This window comes from Pan troglodytes, chromosome 6 (assembly GCF_028858775.2).
Source record: "Pan troglodytes isolate AG18354 chromosome 6, NHGRI_mPanTro3-v2.0_pri, whole genome shotgun sequence".
Lineage (NCBI taxonomy): Eukaryota > Metazoa > Chordata > Mammalia > Primates > Hominidae > Pan > Pan troglodytes.
This window is the reverse complement of record NC_072404.2, coordinates 136,804,375-136,824,723: the sequence shown is the minus strand read 5'-3', so window position 1 is coordinate 136,824,723 and position 20,349 is coordinate 136,804,375. Positions and strand designations below refer to the sequence as shown.

At 37.5% G+C, this 20,349-nt stretch overlaps 1 protein-coding gene and 1 pseudogene across 4 annotated transcripts in view; one reads left to right on the top strand and one right to left on the bottom strand.

Annotated features, from left to right (window-relative positions):
- Positions 1–1,831: 1,831 nt before the first annotated feature.
- LOC100610395 (cytochrome c-like) lies at positions 1,832–2,148 on the bottom strand (annotated as a pseudogene).
- Positions 2,149–4,042: 1,894 nt separating this feature from the next.
- FAM3C (FAM3 metabolism regulating signaling molecule C) overlaps positions 4,043–20,349 on the top strand; it is a 47,689-nt gene continuing 31,382 nt past the window's right edge. Inside the window, exons 1-2 of one of the 4 annotated variants that reach the window (XM_003318815.4) lie at positions 4,043–4,442; positions 17,548–17,601. In XM_003318815.4, the coding sequence (XP_003318863.2) occupies positions 17,589–17,601 (13 nt within the window). In that variant the 5' untranslated portion in view covers positions 4,043–4,442; positions 17,548–17,588. The remainder of the gene's footprint in view (positions 4,443–17,547; positions 17,602–20,349) is intronic. The other 3 variants (XM_009454080.5, XM_054687671.2, XM_054687672.2) reach the window with 3 other exon arrangements.

Below are 20,349 nucleotides of genomic sequence, written 5' to 3'. Positions count from 1 at the left end.
GTTGGTCTAAGCTGGGCAGTTATGCTCCATGTGGTACTGTCTGGAGTTACTCATGTGATATACTCAGGTAGGAGCTTAGCTGGAGCTAGAACATGCAACACGACTTTACTCATATAGCTGGTGCCTTGGGGAAGTGGTTGGGATGGTGTGGATGGAGAGAGAGAGCTAGGCCTCTCTCTTTCTGCATGTAGTTTCTCATTATTCAGTAGTCGTCTGAGTTTCCTATATGGTGACTAGATCCTGAGGCTAGTGAAAATGGAAGCTGCAAGGTCTCTTAGGGTCTAAGCCCATAAGTCACATAAGATCTCCTCCATGCATTCTATGGGTCAGAATAAGTCCCGGGGCCAGCCTAGGTTCAAGAGAAGAAGATATAGATTGATCTCTAGATGGTAAAAAACAAAGTGGCATGAACTTACAGGAATGGGGGAATTGTTGGTAGCCATATTTGCCTATAATTTACTACTCCATATACAGAAAAATGATACCAAGTGGACTCTTCTTCTTGAGGGTGGGTGCAATTAAAATTCTGAGGCTTTTTGGAAATTTTGTATTTAACAATATTATCTAATTCTTATATATACATTTTTTATATATTCTTATATAGTTACAGTAATATAAAGCAGGTTATAGTTTTATATAAAATATGGCACCTATTGAAGAGACAATGAACATTCCTTTCTTTTAATCATGATCTGTGGTTTTGTTTTTAAGCCTTATGATCACATATAATTTTAAAATTTGTGTATATCTCCTCTACTTTAATCATTTTAAGTTGGCAAAAGCACCATTCCCAATCACAAATACACAGCAGTTCTACAATTTTCTGTTTCTGAATGGCTTTTTTTTTTTTTTTTTTTTGAGACAGAATCTCACTCTGTGACCCAGGCTGGAGTGCAGTGGTGCGATCTCAGCTCACTGCAAGCTCTGCCTCCCAGGTTCACGTCATTCTCCTGCCTCAGCCTCCCCAGTAGCTGGGACTACAGGTGCCCGCCACTATGCCCGGCTAATTTTTTGTATTTTTAGTAGAGACGGGTTTCACCGTGTTAGCCAGGATGGTCTCAATCTCCTGACCTCATGATCTACCACGCCCAGCCTCTGAATGGCTGTTTAAAGACAATCCTAAATTATAACTTAGTTTGACTTAGATTGTAAATAATTCAAGAGTGAAGTTTAACTTGCTACTATTTTAAAAGCATATTATATTACAGATCATCTATAAAATGTGAGAAGTGTTAAATAATCTTTATTTGATATTACACATACACCACACTAAAATGCCTTTCAATAAGTAAAAGGAACTATTTTAAATACAGGGAATTCTAGTTAGATTAACAGAGTTAAGGCCAAAAATATAAAGTAGACATTGCTACCTTATCTTCAACCCTTGCCTTTAAGAGGCAAATGAACACAAAACATAGGTGAATCTTGCTTGGTTCTGAGATAGTGAAGGAATTTCTCCAGTATTTAAATATATTCACATAACCAGTTATATAAATCTAAATATAAAACCAATCTCCAATATGTTTTAAGATGGCATTCACCATCTTTGTGAAAAGTTGAACATTACCAACGAGGTCTAATCAAATCATGTCTTTAGAAAGGGTAAACAGTGATAGCATTTACTGAATTGGATTACTATTAAAATTCAAAAAACTGAACATATTCATTTAACTGCAAGCCAGTCTTAGTTTTACATCAGGACTGCTCAACAAAATATTCTGTCAGTTATTCATGATCTGAATTCTGGTGTGTGAGGTCTATTAAATTATGGTACACATAAAAAAGTCATAAGACATTTCTGTTTTGTAATAAATAAGGCAGTGGCCAATTATTATTCATTAATAGCTTTTTTGAGATAAGCTATCAAGTCTGCTCTTTCTGCCTTCTTCTTAATGCTGGCAAAGATCACTTTGTTCCAGAGATGTGCTTCTTGGGATTCTCCAAATACTCCATCAGTGTATCCTCTCCCAAGGTGATGCCTTTGTTCTTAATGGCATCTGTGTAAAATAATCCAACGGCTTGGCCTGTCTTCCATCCGAAGAGACCATGGAGATTAGGCCCAGTCCTGTGCTTGCCTGCCTTTTCCACAGTGTGGCACTGGGCACACTTCTGAATACAAATCTTCTTGCCTTTCTCAACATCATCCATATTTAATCCTCTCTTTTGTTGCTTGTGCTATGAAGGATGACACTCAGAAGCTGGATGTCACACTCTCTGTATATTCTTTTCGAGTCAACAAAAAAGTTGGGCTTTGAAGTTGAGCACATGAGTTTGAATCTTAGCTCTGTCTGGTCATAGCAGAAGGACCTTGAGCAAGTTTCACTTTTCTCCGCTGTATTTATAGGATTATTGTGAGAATTAAATAAGTCTATATATACAAAGTGCTTAGAAAAGTACCTGGTGCACAATAAGCACACAATAAATATCAGCTTTAGAAATATACATTATCAGTAGCTATTATTAGGTAATATAAATTATCGGTAGTTATTGTAATAGCCAACACCTTTGGCTTATACCTCCTGGAGCTGTAAAGCTCTGTGGTTTTATTAAGCTTAATCATTAATCCTGATTACTTCTCCTGGCTCCCCTACCTCCTGCCAAGTAAAAGTAGGAAGTTATCCTTACTCTTTTATAGGTGTAAGAACTGGCTGATTAACAGGAGTCCTAAAGAAGTGATTTACCAATGTTAAAAAAATTGAAACCCATATTAAGAAATATTATTTCTACTGTATCGAGGACATAGACACACAGACACTCACCCACACATGATGCTGTACAAATGTTTCATGAAGAATACTTATCCTGAATTTATGCTTTGAACTGTTTTTTTTTTTTTCTATTTTTCAGTGAATCAACAGCAACAAAATGTTGGTTGTGACCCATTGTTATTAATTTCATTACCTACCAAAGGGTTCTAAGCTATATCTTATGGTCAGTGGAGAATAGGCTACTAACACATTAGACTTTATGCACAGGAATTGTTTCAGGTGTGGTGCTATAAGAATATGTCACATGTAATTTCCAATCTGGTTGGCTCGGTTACAGAGCAGATTGCTCTTTCAGAAATATACCGTGACCTCCCTACTCAAGAGGCTTCATAAACTCTTTCAGTGAGACATAGCAGTCTAGGAGAGGCATGTGTACAGTAAGTGTTACGATTTTTTGGTACTATAATAAGCAAAGTGCCTTTTTGTTTACTTGGAGCTACATGAAGCTAGGCCGGAATTCCAGCTTCATAACTTACTATCTTGTATTTTTGAGCAAGATATTTAAACTCAGTTTTGGAGTCTTAGTTTTTTGATTTAAGTAATACACAAATAGCATAATATTGGCACATGGAAGACAATGAGAATTCATTTCATGCTTTCTCCCCTGATCACGGATCACAAACTCCAGAATTCATAGTTACTATTAGTTTGTGTGTTTTATATTTTTGGAGGAAAGCTAAAATTTGGTAGATTATCAATTCTATATTAACACACTATAGTCAAACCCTATTTTTAAATGCAATTTAATTTCTGCAACCACTGATGATCCCAATATTCTGTCAAATACTAAGTAATTGTTATTCATTATTTTAGAATATGGATCTGAATTATGAAATAATTTTGCATTCTAAGGTCTTATGTAGTAAGATTTGGATTAACTTCCCAATTATCAACACAATTGTAGGAAATCTTCTGAGAAAAAATATTTCTAACTATTGTGTATGTTATAATTTAAAAAATAAACGTGACTTGGAAAATGCAAGGACTACTTTTCTTCTTGGGTGGTGCATTAAAGGTGATCAGAATTCTAATGACGCTGGACAGTAGGATTTTCAGAATCAGTTTCCTAGGGTTCAAGAAGTCAAACGGCAAATAACCCAAGGTCCTTGGTTGATCTGACCATCTCAGCTATCTCAAGATATATAAGATGACCTAGCTGGCGCATCTCTAGGATGGGTGGGTCATTTAAAATGTTTTGCCCTTGAGGCTGGGATTTTGTGCGTGTAAACGGTGGGGAGACGGCGGTGACACATTTTTCTCCCTCCCGTAGTGCCACCCGGCGCAGGGCCGCCGCGGCGGCAGCAGCTCCCACGTGGCAAGTTCAGATTGTGCAGCGCCTGGCCGGGGGCGGCGGGCGGGACCGCAGACCCCTCCCTCCGCTCTCCGGCCCTTCCCTCTGGCCGGCCCGGGCGCCCTCTTGGTCCTCCACCGCCAGGGGGCGGGCGCGGCTTCCCGGCGGCGGGGGCCCATTGGTCGCGGCGGGGAAGCGTGGGAGGAGGCCCAGCGGCGAGCTGGCTTTCTCCTGCCACTTGCGGGGGTGAGGGGCAGCCGGAGGAGTCCGAGAGGAAGCGGAGGCGCGAGCTGGAGGCGGCGGCTCCCGTCGGCCTCCGGCAGGACTGAGCGCTGGGAGGCCGGAAGGCGGGCGCGCACGGCGGAGAGGCGGGCGGGAGGCCGGTGAGACGGCTGGGAGGCGGACGGAGCCGGGGCTCAGGTTCGGGGAGGGATGGAGGAGGCCGGGGGAGCCAGACGCCCACCTACGACTTCAGCCTCCGCGCACTCTGCGGTCACCGGCCGGGGGCGGGCCCCGGGCCCGGCCGCGTTGTCACGGCGTGTCCGGACGTTGGAGAGGGCGCAGGCGGGACTGGGGTCCCGGAGAGCCGCTGGCCGGGGTTCCCGGCCGCCGCCCCGGCGTGGGCATCCCCGGGCTCCGCGGAGACGGGGCGGCGTCTGCACCTGGCGCTGGCACTCGGCGCCCCGGCCTGGGGCGGGCACCTGGGTCGCATCTTCCCCAGGTTGGCTGTGGCTCGCGCCCCTGCAGCGTGTAGGCTGAGAGCTCTGAGAGGTGGGGACGGAGTTGGGTGTTGCATTCCAACTCCATAGGGGGCCGTTTTGACTCACTTGTAAAGTTTTAGTGTCGCCTATACTAGAGGTACTTTTGGTTTTTTACAACCTATCCAGCCCTTTGATGTTCGGTGTCTCTTCTTTTTCTTCCCATTTGTTTGCTACTGCCCTCACAGCTCGGGACCACGGATGATGATTAGTGGCCCTAGATCTGAATATGTGAGTGACGGACTGGCAATTTGAGAGCTCCAGCTGTTTTACTTGTGGGAGGAGCGGTTTCCATCATCCTCTACCTTTTTTTTTTTTAAGAAAAAATATTATTGCCTGTAATACAGAACTGCTATCTAATTGATAGGACTTTTCCTTTGTTTCTTTTTGGCCAACGTGGTGAAACCTTGTCTCTACTAAAAAATAAAAAAAATTAGCCAGGTGTATGTATCCATATATATATATATGTATGTATGTATCCATATATATGTATGTATCCATGTATATGTATGTATCCATGTATATGTATGTATCCATACATATATATGGATACAATGACATAAATAATATTAGATTGCTTACTGTGTACTAGGCACTGCCAAATGGTTTCGTGTGCTCATTTATTCTCACAACAGCTCAGTGAATAAGTCCCTTTATCTTTCCTAGTTTTACAGATGAAAATATGAACTCCCAGAGAGTAAAGGTCAATGCTGATAGCAGAGGCCCCGACCCCTTGGACTTGTGGCCAATTTGCAGTTTTCTTAAGTCTTGGGAAACGTTACTATTAGTCATACAGTATCTTACAGAGTACCAGCAGATCTCTATTGAATTTAGAAAATAAAAGTTAATCACTTACTGAAAGCCATTTAACAAGAAATTGGCAGAATCAGCAAATCAGCATCCGGTTTTGGTCACTTCATCGACCTGTACCTCTTTCTAGAGGCTACTAGTAGTCTCTTGTGTTTCTTGGCTGTTTACCAATAAAGTCACAAGGTTTTCAGTTTTATACAGGTATTAGAAGCTTTGTTTCACAGATTCCTGTAATGTTTTCTCAACTCAGTAAAGACTAGCATTTCTTCATAGGAAGAAATAAGAAGAGTTGGAGCCAATAAAAGGAGTTCAGTCCAGCGGTTCTCAACCTGAGGACCTCTCTGAATTACCAATGGGAACTTTGTAAGAGGGACACAGGACAGGTTCCTCAAAATCCTCATTGTAAGGGGCTTCTGTTTCAAAAGGGAGTAAAAATAAGACACTACTGGCTTAAAGTGACTTTAAAAATAAACTTAATGCATGTTTTATTACAATTACAGAGTTTTAATATGGATTGCTGCCTTAAGCATTGTCAACTAATCTTTCATAATTTATGAAGATACATTAAAAAGGAAAAGGAAATTGGAAAAGACAGCCAAAAGGCTAAGAGGCTATGGAATGGCAAAAAGTAATGTTCCCTGAGGGGGTATCAGAAGACTCATATATTTTCCACCATATATTTTAGGTTTTAAATGATTCATTTTTCAAAAATTTTTATACTCTTAAAAATATTGGAGTGCCTACCATGTACCAGTAATTGTAGATATCATGGATACTATGAATAAGACAGCCTGGGCACTCATAAAGCTACTTTATTTTCTCTAAAGCAGGGAATCTTTTTTTATTTTTATTTTTATGCCCATTTCTTAAAGCTGAAAGGTGCAAGACCCAAATAGCAAAAGATTTTTATGTTAGCTCTGAGCTAGATAGATTTTTGTGAGACCTTGGTATAATAGCAAAAGTTTGTCTTGAATTTAGTCCAGAAGCGTCTCTGTTCTTGGGATCAGATGATCAGGATTTGAAGCACTGATTCTGTATTTAGTTATTTCAAGAGTGGCATTGACTAAATTACTTAATATCATGCAGTACTTTTTAATCTGATTGAGTAGACTGAACCAGGTAATTTCCCAAAATCTTTGAACTTTTAAAAGGTTTTGTACTTTCTTTTAATGCAATTCTTTGAGACACAATCGGCTGACTTCCTCTCAGAGGAGGAAATTAAGTGTTGTAATACCCCTAAGTCTCTCCAGTGTACCCATTAATATTCTTTTTCTTCTTCATTGGCCTGCTCCATTTGATTGAAGCTATTCTTATATTTCCCTTATTTTTAATCTAATTTTGAAAATCTGCTATTCATGATTTTTCTAACTTCAGTGAGTTTTTTTCTTCCAATTTTCTTTTTTAAATTAAATTCCTGTAACAGAATTTTTCATTTTATTTTTAAATTATTTACAAAGACAGGGTACCCCACTGTTCTGCAGACTGGAGTGCAGTGGTGTGATCATAACTCACTGTAGCCTTGCACTCCACCTTAGCCTGTGGAGTAGCTAGGTTTACAGGCATGCGCCACCACACGCGACTAATTTTATAATTTTTTTTCTTAAAAGACGGGATCTTACTATTTTGCACAGGCTGGCCAAATCTGCCCTCAAGTGATCCTTTGACCTCAGCCTCCCAAAGCTCTGGGATTACAGACATGAGCGCCTATGCCTAGCCAGATTTTCCATTTTAAAGTGTGGCATTTAGCACGTTCACAATGTTATGAACTGTCACGTTTCTAAAACATTTTCATCACCCCAAAAGGAAACCCCATATTCATTAAGCAGTTGTTCATTCCCTTCTCCCTGCCAATCCTCGGCAACCACTGATCTGCTTTCTGCCCCCATAAATTTATCTATTCTGGATTTTCCTAAAAATTGAATAATTCAATATGTGTTCTTTTGTGTCTGGCTTCTTTCACTTAGCATGTTTTAGAGGTTCGTCCTCTAAATCAGCAGGTATCAGTACTTCATTACTTTTTATGGGTGAGTAATATTCCATTCTATATTCCATTCATAAACACCACATTACATATATATCATTTCATTGATACGTACTGCATTTTGTTTATTCATTTGTTAAATTTTTGTGTGCTATTCAGAAAGTTATATGAACATCTCTAAATTGATTTTCGTCATAATCTCTACAAGGCTTGCTAAGGTAGTGTTATGGTGTCAGGTGTGCTACCTAACATACCATTCATTACCTGCAGTTAAGTGATTATTAAATGAGTTTTGAAAGACACAAGGTCAACAAAAATGGATTTTTAAGTTGGTTCAGTTGATACGTGGTGTGGTTTGGTTCTGCGTCCCCACTCAAATCTCATCTCAAATTGTAATCCCTGTGTGTCGAGGGAGGGAAGTGATTGCATCATGAGGGCGGCTTCCCCCATGTTGTTCTCGTGACAGTGAGTTCTTACAAGATCTGATGGTTTTACAAATGGAAGTTTTTCCTGCACTCTCTCTCTTCTCTCTCCTGCTGCCTTGTGAAAAAGGTGTTTGTTTCCCCTTAGCCTTCCTCCATGATTGTAAGTTTCCTGACACCTCCCCAGCCATGTGGAACTGTGAGTCAGTTAAACTTCTTTCCTTTATAAGTTACCCAGTCTCGGGTATTTCTTTATAGCAGTGCAAAAATGGACTAATACAATACATATTCACAAAATTTTACAATAGAAGCATCTTTAGAGTTTATTTGAACAAACAGTTCATGAATTGAGCAGCTCCAAACCAGATCTGGGAGCTCCACCAGGGGAATCCAGGAGGGAGGCTTTTATAGGAGGGTCACAGATGTAAAGCAAAGAAAATATTTGATTGGCTACAGTTATACAGTTGTTTTATTTGGTCTATCATGTTGGAAGGTCCCCTAGATGTGTAATTAGAAGTTTGTTGGATGTTTCTGATTGATTAAGCTTAAGTTCTCTTTTTCTTTAGCATAGGCATTTATAAGAAGTAACTTCAAATTTTGCTTATGTTTGCAAATCAAGTGAGGTTGATGTCATTTATGAGGCCTAATTGGTTTTGTCTGCTCAGGGATTCTTCAGGCCTGGTTTCCATTTTAATTTACTTCAGCAGTGCTAATTCTCATTCAATTTTTGTGGTACAAATGGTGTGCCAATACTGCATTTCATCCAGGACCCTTGGGCGATGGAACCATTCTGTTTCTCCATGTCTTCATTTGGAGGGTGTGACTGATGGAATTATGTCTACCCTGGTGCACTTAAATTCTGCAGACTACTTCAAAACAGCATAAGTAGAGTGGATACCTAAGGGAATTCTTAAACATGTAGAACAGGAACCTATAACTTCTCATCTAGTACAATGTGAGATAGTTACATGAGATGAAGATAGCAGTTCTACTGTATGTAAATGTGTACCTTTCTCTAATCTTATTTTAGCAGTTTATGAGTGGGACACTTCATTACCCCTTTTATGTTCAACCTCTAATAGTTAATATATTTCATTTTATTGTTGTCATTGTTTCTAAGAATAGCTGTTTCTTTCTGTCCATCCATTCATTCATCTATCCATCTCTCCCTGGATGGTGTACTATAGGATTAAGGTAGCTTAGATCACAAGTGTTTAAACAATTGTAGAACTCAGAGCAGGCAAAACTGAATGTCATTTTGTAGAGTTCTGTCTTGTTTTCTGTTTTGGGTATGTTTGTGGTCTTGGTTGCAGAAATCCAGTCACCATTTCATTTCGTTAAGTGGATTATAACTTTTTAAGCAAAATTCTGCTTTGGTAGATAATAAAAACTGCAAGAAAACATTTGAGTAATATTAAATCTAGTACTCTGGTTTAACCCCTGCAAACAGGAGTTCTTGATTATTTATTCCTCACCACATTTTCTCCGGATTTATCTGTTGCCCACCGAAACTGAAGACCCATTCTGGAGGCAGGTTGACTGTTCCAGAAAGAATGAAAAATCTTGTCATGTGAATTTTACTTTTGAACTTTTTTGGTTTAGATCTGCCTTACCTTCCCCACCCGCTCCCCCCCCCCCCACACACGCAGCCTTTCCTGTGTGTGTGGATTGGTGTGCTGTAGATCTGAAGCTCTCAGATCTGAGCACGAATGACAGTCATCTGGGGAGCTTGTTAAACATGCAAGAGTTTTAATCCCCCTCCTAGGGATTCTGATTCTCCAGGTATGCAGTTGGCTCAGGAGTTTGCATTTTAAAAAACACACTAGTAATTCTGGTGTGCATGCTATAGGTAACCCTGTAGTAAGAGGTTCAAAGAACATATAATGTTTCATTGAATCTGTGATGCCACAGATGGTAAGGGTCAGAATCTGGTAGCTTTCAGCTGCATGACTCCTAAGCCCTAATTTCCAATCTTGTGGCTAATTTGTTAGTCCTACAAAGGCAGTCTAGTCCCCAGGCAAGAAGGAGGTTTGTTTTGGGAAAGGGCTGTTACCATCTTTGTTTTAAACTATAAACTAAGTTTCTCCCAAAGTTATGGCCTATGCCCAGGAATGAACAAGGACAACTTGGAGGTTAGAAGCAAGATGGAGTTGGTTAGGTCAGATCTTTTTCACCATTTCAGTTATAATTTTGCCATGGTGGTTTCACTACTAAGAAATAAAAATGTGGTTGTAAGCCTTATCCTGAGTTTAGTTAAAATGAGGGAAGCAAAATGCAAAATGAGTTTAGTTAAAATAAATAGGGTATTAAGTGCCTGGCAACCAGAGGTTCCTCTTATTATCTTAACAGGTTATTATGAAGCATAGCAGATAGGAGATTTTAAAAAATTATAAAGCAACAGTTCTTCAGATCTTTTACCATATAAATTATTTGATTGCAATGAGTTTATATAAGGTGTCCTTAGTTGACATCTATTTGTAATGAAAATTGTACTGATGACTTTGTTTTAAAATGCAACTTAGGTGTATATGGGGGTGTAGTAGACTCCAGTTTGGCCCCATATTAATTTCATCCTACTCATTTCCAGTCATTTAGATGTTGCTGGCTCAGTTCAGAAGTCTGATTTCTATCCTCCTTGTACTTCAGTGATTCCTGTTTTGTAATTATAGTCCACTGAAATAGTAAGGTGTGGCATAATCATTTGATGTGTACCTTTTTTTTTTTTTTTTTTTTGCCACTTTCCTGTTAGAGAGTCCACAGCCCTCATTAATGCCAGCTAGGTGATTATACACATATATACCAGCCGCATAGCATCTTGTACTGAGTAGTGGTAGGATGTAGTGGCAATATTTGGGGTAAACACCAAATCTGTGTCAGTGTAAACCTGAACTCTGGCTACCAACTCAGAAATGCTGTAGTGGCATATTGGGTACTGAATGAGGGCTTATCTGTAGGTTAGAACAAATCTTTCCCCATTAATGAGAATTCAGTGAAGAGCAACCCCACCTGCTTAAGGTGCTTCCTTCAGTAGTATTAGCTTGGAAAACGAAATATTGTTGTTAGGAAAAAGTTGCCTAGCCATGTTATATTTGGGTATAGAGGAGCAGAAGAACTCAGATCCATTTAGTTTTTAGCTCCTTGAAGTGTTTTTGGAAGACATGGTTAAATACTTGTTGATCCACTAAATACCAGATTTCTGAAAAGGAAAGAATAACTGTAGGTCTCTTTAGTTAATTCACATTGATTTAAGGGGGTTGTACTATGAAATTCTTAACATTGAGATGAATCATGTTGGAATACTTATGTTCTCAGAATGTAGTGTGTATGGTCTGTCAGGCTTGGCTGCCTCTCCCTACACTAAGTCTTTGGGTAAAAGTTGGCCTAGATGGGGCACTTTCATGATTTAGCTGAGCACTTTTGCTAACCTGTTTTTAAATGGAGGGAGAAGCAGGTATTATATTTTACCAATTTCATTCTTAGAAGAATGGAGTTTTATCTAAATTGCTGTAGATAGAAGTTTTCCCAAGTGTTTTTCTCCATTCACTGTCAGGAGCGCCAAATGAAAAGCAAGGTAGAGCAGTTTATGGTGGATTGTGGAGGAGAGCTGAACTTGCCTAGTATAATCTCAATTTGCTTCATATCTGGCATTGGTTAACATTCTAGGGGAAATTTAAAAACACTTTCTGGCTCATTTGTGCTTTTCCATAGTATACTTCTAATTCTATTTCTGTTTCTTAGCCACATTTAGATGTTCTCTTTTAAATGTAATTTCAATATGATGCTACTTAAGAAAATAAGAAAAGTCAGATGATGTTGATTCAGAAAACTGTCAAAAATCCAGGCATAGATCATCTATATTCTTTTCCCAAGATTTTCAATAGAACATTAAACATTTATTTTAAAACTCTTATTGGTTCACTTGACCCGTTGTTTATAAGTTTTTGGTCTATTGCTTTGTGGGGGGGCACTTTGCAGAAGGAGTGGATACATTTACATCATAATCATTGATGATCTTTTGAAAAATTTGTCATTCCTAGTATTATAGAATTCATATGGATCACCTCTCCCCACACGCCCAATTTTGTTTTTGTTCCTTTTTTTCCCTTTTCAAAATGTGAGTTTAGCTTGATTCTTTAAAAATCTGGGATACTTTTCTAGTTGCTGGTAGTCATGTAAAAATCTCCCTTTATTTGTGATCAAGTCATACCCACCTCAAAAGCTGTATAACAGGAGTGTGTGAGTGTGTGTGTGTGTTTGTGTGTGTGTGTGTGTGTGTTAAAATGGTGGTTTCTTTTAAAAGAGTGTACCTTCTAGGATTCGGTATCCTGCTAGTATTAAATACTTTCTCAAGTTAGTAACTAGATTTTTCTTTCAAGCCTTTAGTGTTAAAAACACCAAATTTTGTTAAATTTACAATATTTCTAACACAATGATAGCAGCTCAGATATCCTACTGAGTTTTTAAATGTTAATATTTTTTCAAATGAATGCAGTCATCTTATTCCTTTCCATTTTGTTATTTCAAAAATGTAGCCAGCTTTGCAAAGATGTGTGTATAGTTGCATTCAGGGGAGACAGGGTACTTGACAGTCGTCTGTATGTGCAATAGTAATAACTTGTTATTAAAGACAAGGTTTTTTAAAGCTAAATATTTGGAATTTTAGAAGTTTGTTAAGCATTAGATGCACATTTACTTCACTCTTTTTTTAAACCTATCACAAAAATAATCCCATATGAACACCCACATAAAGGAAATAGTAATGTAAGTTTTTTCCCAAGAACATAATTTTTATAGTTACTGAAGTGTAATATAGTGAGATTAATTTTTATTGGTTTCTTTACATTTCCTGGGATTGGTTTGGAAACATAACAGCATCTAGATTTGTTTCCACCTTTGCTATAGATGGATAGCTTCATCTACAGGATGGGAAGGACTTTTTTCTTCCTTTTGAAGAGGATCCATTCTGTTGTTTCTCATGGAATTATGCTTCTTTCTGTGGAGAGCAGATTATGAAAATGTTTGATGAACACGTGTGGAGCACAGAAATTAGGATTGTTTCATCTGTCCTACATCTGTAGTAGTACTTCTAAGAGGACCTGTCAAAGCCATGTGGAAGTTGTATGTCCTACACGTAGCCCAGCAAAAAAACTTGGACTATTAGAGCCTGGTTTGGAAAGATGTTTATTCCTTTATTTTTAAATTCTATATTTTTATTTCTTTTTATTAGGAGTTGACAAAGTACAACCCCTAGGCCTGTATGCCCACAAGCCAACGCTGGTTTTCACATTTTTAAGTGGGTTAAAAAAAATCAAAAGAATAATTTTGTGACACATGAACATTTTATGAAATTTAAATTTCAGTGTCCATAAAGAAAGCTTTATTAGAATATAATTAGACTCATTCGTTCACATGTTGGCTATGGTTGCTTTCTAGCTACAACTGCAGAGTGGCGTAATTGCAATAGAGATTGTATGGTCCATAAAGCCTAAAAATATTTACCATCTGGCCCTTTTATAGAAGGAGTTTGCCAACAGTTGCCCTGTTTTACTCACATAAAAGTAGTTATTTATAGCAAACACAGTATTTTTTTAAAAATACCATGCTTTTGTTTGTAAATACAACATCGGAGTAACCTACCCTAGTGACTCTTTGAGTTGTACCATTCTTTTGATTTTAGTATTATCTCATTTTTCTCTTTTACTTTAAATGCTCTGGGGATAAAAATTTAATTTTTTACATTCTGTTCTTGAGGGGGTCTGTATTAGTCTGAGTTCTATAGAAAAACAGAACCAATTATATATATATGTGTGTGCGTGTGTGTATGTATAGATATAGCTCTAGATATATAGACATATATTCCTTATAATACATGTGGAGATAGCTTCATTTATATACAGGTATATGATTTATATGTGCGTGTTTCTGTGTGTGTGTGTGTGTGTGTGTGTGTGTGTGTGTGTGTATGTTTGTTATAAGGGATTGGCTCATGAGATTATGAATGCTGAGAAGTCCAAGATCTGACAAGTTGGCAAGCTCTGACAGTCCAGGAGAATGAATGGTATAGTCTGGTCTGAGTCTGAAGGCGTTGTCTCAGTTTAAAGATAGGCAAAGAAGGCGAACTCTCCCTTACTTATTAGAATCCCTTATTATTAGAATCATGGGAACTTTCTAAGTTGGTTGGGTTAAAATTGTCATTTGTCCAGCACTGAGTTGAAGTAGGATTGAATTGAATGATAGTTTCTCTATTTGTAGAGGATAACTTGTAGTATTTTCCTGTGGTTTAATTAAGTGCTGTTTGTTAATATTAAATAGGTACGTCAAAGGGTGTATTTGTACGTTTAATTTTCTTGTATCATTTCCATTTCAAGGAGGGGTTCCAATACACAAGCTTAGTCATTTTGCCATACTGTTAAATTGCTGGAGTGGGTAGTTTGTAGCAATTCCCAAAGCAGTTTGCAAAAGCCAAGTTGATTGGCATGACATTTTGTCAACAAGCCTCTTATATTAGAGTGTGTCAGTGAACAGCTGGAGTGAAAAGGAAGTGGATTTGTTTGTAGCGTGAGCTTCTTACTTACCCTTCATGTGACCCTAGAGAAATCCCCTGATCTCATATATGCTGCTGTTTTAATGCCCCCAGCAACTAGAGGCTGGTGGGAAGATTACATAAAATAAGGGTGTGTGTGAATTGCACTGACATAAGTATATATTCATACTTGGTTTATGTTAACTGGCAAGAAATCCCCCTCCTGGTAAATAATTTTTTTTCATGACAATTTTATCAATATAGAGTGATGTTTCTGTGGTTTATGTGATTTAGTCCACTTCCCAAGGAAATAATGGAAGTATCACTTGACCTTTGATTTTACTCTGTTGCTCCTGAAGTTAATTGATTCTAGAACAATGACTCGTTATTCACATAGTAGCTTGATTTCTACCTGAGTAATAAAACTTCACTAAATTAGATCAGAGTAGATAGTGGGGCCAAAGGAATGTTTAAATTGTCAGCCATGTAAAGAAGTTTAGTACGTTCATCTGAGGCCCTAGTTCAGGTGCTCTTTCCAGCTGTAGTGTTTCATTGTCCAGCGACATTGTGGTGGCTGTCCTTGCTGTTGAATCTCAGGTGATTATGAACCTTACATATTAGCAACTGGATTTGGTTCAGTGACATATATTTATCAAAAACACTAAAACAAATTTTGGCCTATGTAACACGTTTTGGAGCAAATGTATAAATGTACTAAGTTGAGTTTTGGGGTTTTTTTTCCATCCTAAAAATATCCTTCTATGACTCATTTTCTGGTTTTGGTAAGTGGCTCTAATATCTATATTTCTACCTTTTAATGAACATACTTATATGTAAGCCCTTTCGCCTGTTGCCTCTAGATTTAGAGTTCTGAATTTCTAGCAAAGGCCTTTTTCTCCCTTTACTATTGTGCTCCTTTTCTCTGGACCTGTTCAATCCTTGTTTAATTATTGATGGTTTTCAGCCTGAAGTTTCCATTAAGTTTTTGCTTCCCTCCCCCATATAAGATAATTGTATGTAAATATTTTCTTTGCTTTTACATGCCCCCTCTAAGAAGACAAATAGGAATGATTTAGAATTAGCACATTATCGTCATACATAGATGCTCCTTGATTTGCTCTCAAATATATTCAATACTCCTATCCTGATGTAGATTGTTGAATCATTAATTTGCTTCTTAAGGAAATTAATTGAGGCATGTTATGGCTGAGATTTAATTTGATGAGATTTTAATTTAGAAATTTTACTAAATGTGAATTCTCTGAGACATTTTAATGGAAAACAATTGTATTCAGCTAGACAATCATCATTGCTTATATTGTGGTCTTAGGGATGAGTTTAGAAACAGGTTTGTTGGGAGATACAAACAGGTGGCAGGTACATGCAGCAGCCACTGCAAGGTGTGGCCTGAGCAGGCCATGGAAACAGTGAAATAGAACATCAAGTACCTGGTGCGTAACTGCTTATCACACTTTCAAAGAAATTTTCCTAGGTCACACTCAGATAAGAGTGAAGTTATTTTGGAATATTAGCTGGCAGGAAAAGCATGTATATGTTATGAAAGCTGAGTTCAATTTTGCCAGAAGCCAACAGAGGATTTATAACCAGTTGGGGTTTTCATTTACAAAGCGGAGGTTTTTTTCTGCTTTTATGTGATGGTTTGTGGATACTTCAGTATCTTGTTTCCTTTTAGTATTTTCCTAGCCTGTGGCTAGGTAGTTGAAATAGATATATAACATTGACTTTTTCTATTATGTGGAAGCTGTTCAGATAATTAACAAAGGAAATCAATGACACACAACTCAGTTTAAGTGTCGTTTTTTCTTTAGGGTATGTTGTGCAGAAGAAAGAGGGCTTGCCTAAGAGCACTGGACTTTTGGGAGCTGTCCAGACTCCCCCGCCCCCCAGAACCCTGCTGAAGCCCACCTGCCTAGTCCAGTGAATAAAAAAAGTGCATGTCTCACTTCTTTTCAGTGTCCTTCAGAGATGTGCCATTATTATTATTTTCTTGACACATTCTGTGAATTAGTAGATCAGGCAACAATATTGAAACATAAATATCAAAATACAATCTAAAATAGATATGTACTGCTGACAAATGGGATTCATCCATCAAAATTTCCTTTTGAATTCCATTCCTTTACAATAGGTTGAGTTGACTGTGGAAGCTCTCCAGCTAAACTTGAGTGTGGCTTTCTTATTAAACTTACTTATTTTTTCATTTTCTTTTCAAAATGTCACCTATTTTGAGTTATTTCTTAGGAGGAAAACACCCATGCACATACAGATTTTTTTCCAGCATCTGTTTCCTGTTGATCTTACAGTAATATCAAAGAACAGTTGATCCATTTGATGTATTAACATTACTCTGTCAATCATGATAATTGCTGGGATATTTAAAATTGCAGTTCTGTACTTCTTAACATATTATTTTACAAACTTAAATCGAAAAACATGAAGAGGTCCCTGGTATTGAAATCGGAAGCCCTTGCTGTAAATGCTTATGGTAGTGGCACTTGAATTATGTCATATCAAAAATGAAGTGGCATCATGTACTGGAGTGAGCCAGCTGACCTCAATTCTAGCCCCATGTCTACAAATAATTTGTTCCACAACTAGATAAGCAGCTTAACCTCTTTGGACATCATCTGCAAACTGAAGGTTTGGAGCTAAATATCAAAAGTTTCTTATAGATGCATAATCCGTGAGAATAAGAAGGCATTCTCTTCTATTCACAAGCTTGATAACACACTTTTACTCTTTGGTCATTCAGTTAGAGAGCTGAGGACACAGCAGGATAAGACAGACCCTCCTTGAGGTCTTATGGTCCAGTGGAAGACAGGCCCATTTTTTTTTTTTTTTAATGCCAGTGTTGGCATAATACTTAGAAATGTCATAAAATTTACTAGTTTATATGCCCCATTTCAAACTCAATCTAAGGAGGAATGTTTGTTCTAGAGCTAATGATATGTGCTTTTTGTTTTGATTTTTTAGGAGCATATTAATGAAAAGTGCCATAAACTGAAAAACCAAACATGAGGGTAGCAGGTAAGATATTTAATTTAGTAGAAGTAATTGTACTTTTTGTGTAACCTGTTTGTTAAAGAATGACTAAAGGAGAGGTTAAATAATCTTTATATTGAGAAGGTTAAACTGAAATAAACTAAATCATTCAGCCCTTTGTTTTTAGGTAGTTGGCAAATCACAAATTGGACATTTAGTCAGTATCACATAAGTTTTTTTTTTGTTCAAGTCTTTTGTTGAAATTACACATTGAGCTTCTTAAATCTGAAAATCTGAAATGCTCCAAAATCTAAAACTTTATGAGCAGCAACACATGATGCTCAAAGGAAATGCTCATTTGAGTATTTAGGTTTCAGATTTTCAGATTTGCGAAGTTCAGCTGGTAAGTATGATGCAAATATTCTAAAATCTGAAAAAAAAAAAAAAAAAAACCTAAAGACTGTATATAATGCCCATATAAAGAATGGTTTGACAACCTAGGGAGGCTGATTTTTGTTTTTGCTATGTTCTAGCCTCTTGAGAAAAATGAGTTATAAAGTTTTAAAGTTTAAATGTCTCATATGTATGTACTTAAATTAAGATGTGTGTGAAGGATTCGATAAAATATGTGTTTTTGCTCAGTATTTGTTCAAGTTTAATCTGCATAGGTGAGTTTATGTGTAAGAACTTTAATCTGTTTATTAAGCAGCATATTGAGAAAATTGAAAAACACCATTAGATGTTCATAATATTAAGGTAGTTATATTTAAATATTCTAAAAAGACACGTTTATAAATAACTGGAGGGGCTGATGACCTCTTCCTGTGTAGTAAAAATTAGTCTGTTTTTCCCCACCCTTCCCATCAACCAAAGCCCTAGAAGAAATGCATACTTTACATGGAAATTTCTACTAAGCGTGTGCCCAACATAGGTAACTTGTAATTTCTCAAACTCAAGATAATTAGTCTTTTTAATTGTCATCTCAGCAGCAAACCAATTATTTTCCTAAGGGAGCATCTCTTAGAAATGCCTAAAGTCAAGCTGGGTGAACAAACCAGTCTTCATACTGTGGTCATAATTGTGTAGAATCAGGCGCAATTGATTAAACATCATGATTATTAAACAAAGATAACTGAGGGCTGTTACAAATGCTTTTGTAGAAACTTGAAAAACTGAATCTCTTGTGAAATTATAAAGCATTTTTTTAAAAAAGTAACGGTACAATTGTTCAAGAAAAATATTCTCAGAAACGAAGAACTTGTTTGTGGTTTAAATAAATGTGTTGCAATGTTTTTTTATGTTGCATGCGTGTGTGTGTGTGTGTGTGTGTGTGTATGTGTGTGTGTGTGAATGTTCTTTGAGTACAGCAGGACTTACTATTTATGATGTCATGTCTCCAGATGATTTTTAAAGTACATTATTTAAGCATGGCAATTTGAAATAAAGTAAGTTTCTCTTTCTCACATAATTTTAAATTCATGTTATTTGAAATTAACTTTGTCATTTAGTCCATTTCTCTGGTTCTGACAATTCCCAGGTTAATTGATGAGTAATTATTCACCGAGTGCTTATTTTGTGTTTGGCACTGTTCCTAGTATAGGTCTTGAGGGAACTGCCTTGAATGAATGAATAAGGACAATTAGCTATTAATTTATTGCTTGTAACTAATTAATCTCTTCTAATTTTTTTTTAAAAATCTGATTGCTTTGAAATATCCTCATAGCCATTCTTCTTACAGTGAGGCATGAATGTCTGAAGTTTGTACTTTTTGGCTTGTGAAAAACTGGAGCACACTGATATTAGTGCAGTCTGTGACTAGGAGGAAGAGGGAATCTTATGGAAAGCTAAGAATGGGAATTGTGGTTGGTATGTTAGGCCCCATCAAGTCCAGAATGGGATGCTGGTTCTGGAGTCAGGCCAGCTTTGGGGGCGATCTCTGTAACAGAAGTTCCAGAACTCTAACCCCATGGAGACTGCTAGTTTCTCCACCTCTAACTTTTGTCTGCCTTAGAGCTTTTCTTTCCTCCTAGTTCCTCTGATGGTTCAGTGTAAGTGAACAGGTCTTGGTTTAAGACTCAATGTTGCCGCTGACTAGTTATGTGACCTTAGGCAAATGATGTAAAATTTTAGCCCTGTTTTCCTTATTTGTAAAAGGAAAATAATGCCTTGCAAAGCTATGCAAATGAGATTATACTTATAAAGCATTTAGGTCTACAGAAGACACTAAGTAAACGGTATATGTGAGTGTCTATTATATATATATATATATATATATATAAAATGTTTGTATATAGCTTTTTTAAAACTTTTAGGCTCAAGGGTACATGTACAGGTTTGTTATCTAGGTAAAATAAATTGAGTGTCACAGGGGCTTGGCGTACAGATTATTTCATCATCCAGGTAGTAAGCATAGTACCTGATAGGTAGCTTTTTGATCCTCATCCTCTTCCCACCCTCCACCCTCAGGTAGGCCCCAGAGTCTGTTTTTCCCTTCTTTATGTTTATATGTTCCCTTCTCAGTGTTTAGCTTTTGCTTATGAATGAGAACATGCACTATTTTGTTTTCTGTTCCTGTGTTAGTTTGCTTAGTGTAATGGCCTCCAGCTCCATCCATGCTGCTGTATATAGCTTTTTTTAATGTAGGCTTACATTTAGCTTGGTATAGAATTTAGAATGTTTGTGTTATCGTCTTGATATTTTAATTTTTCAGTTTTGAACAATGAAGTTTTCATATGACTGTTTTACGGGACAAGGAAAAGTTATCTCTGGTTGCATGTGCCTATGATTGCTAGA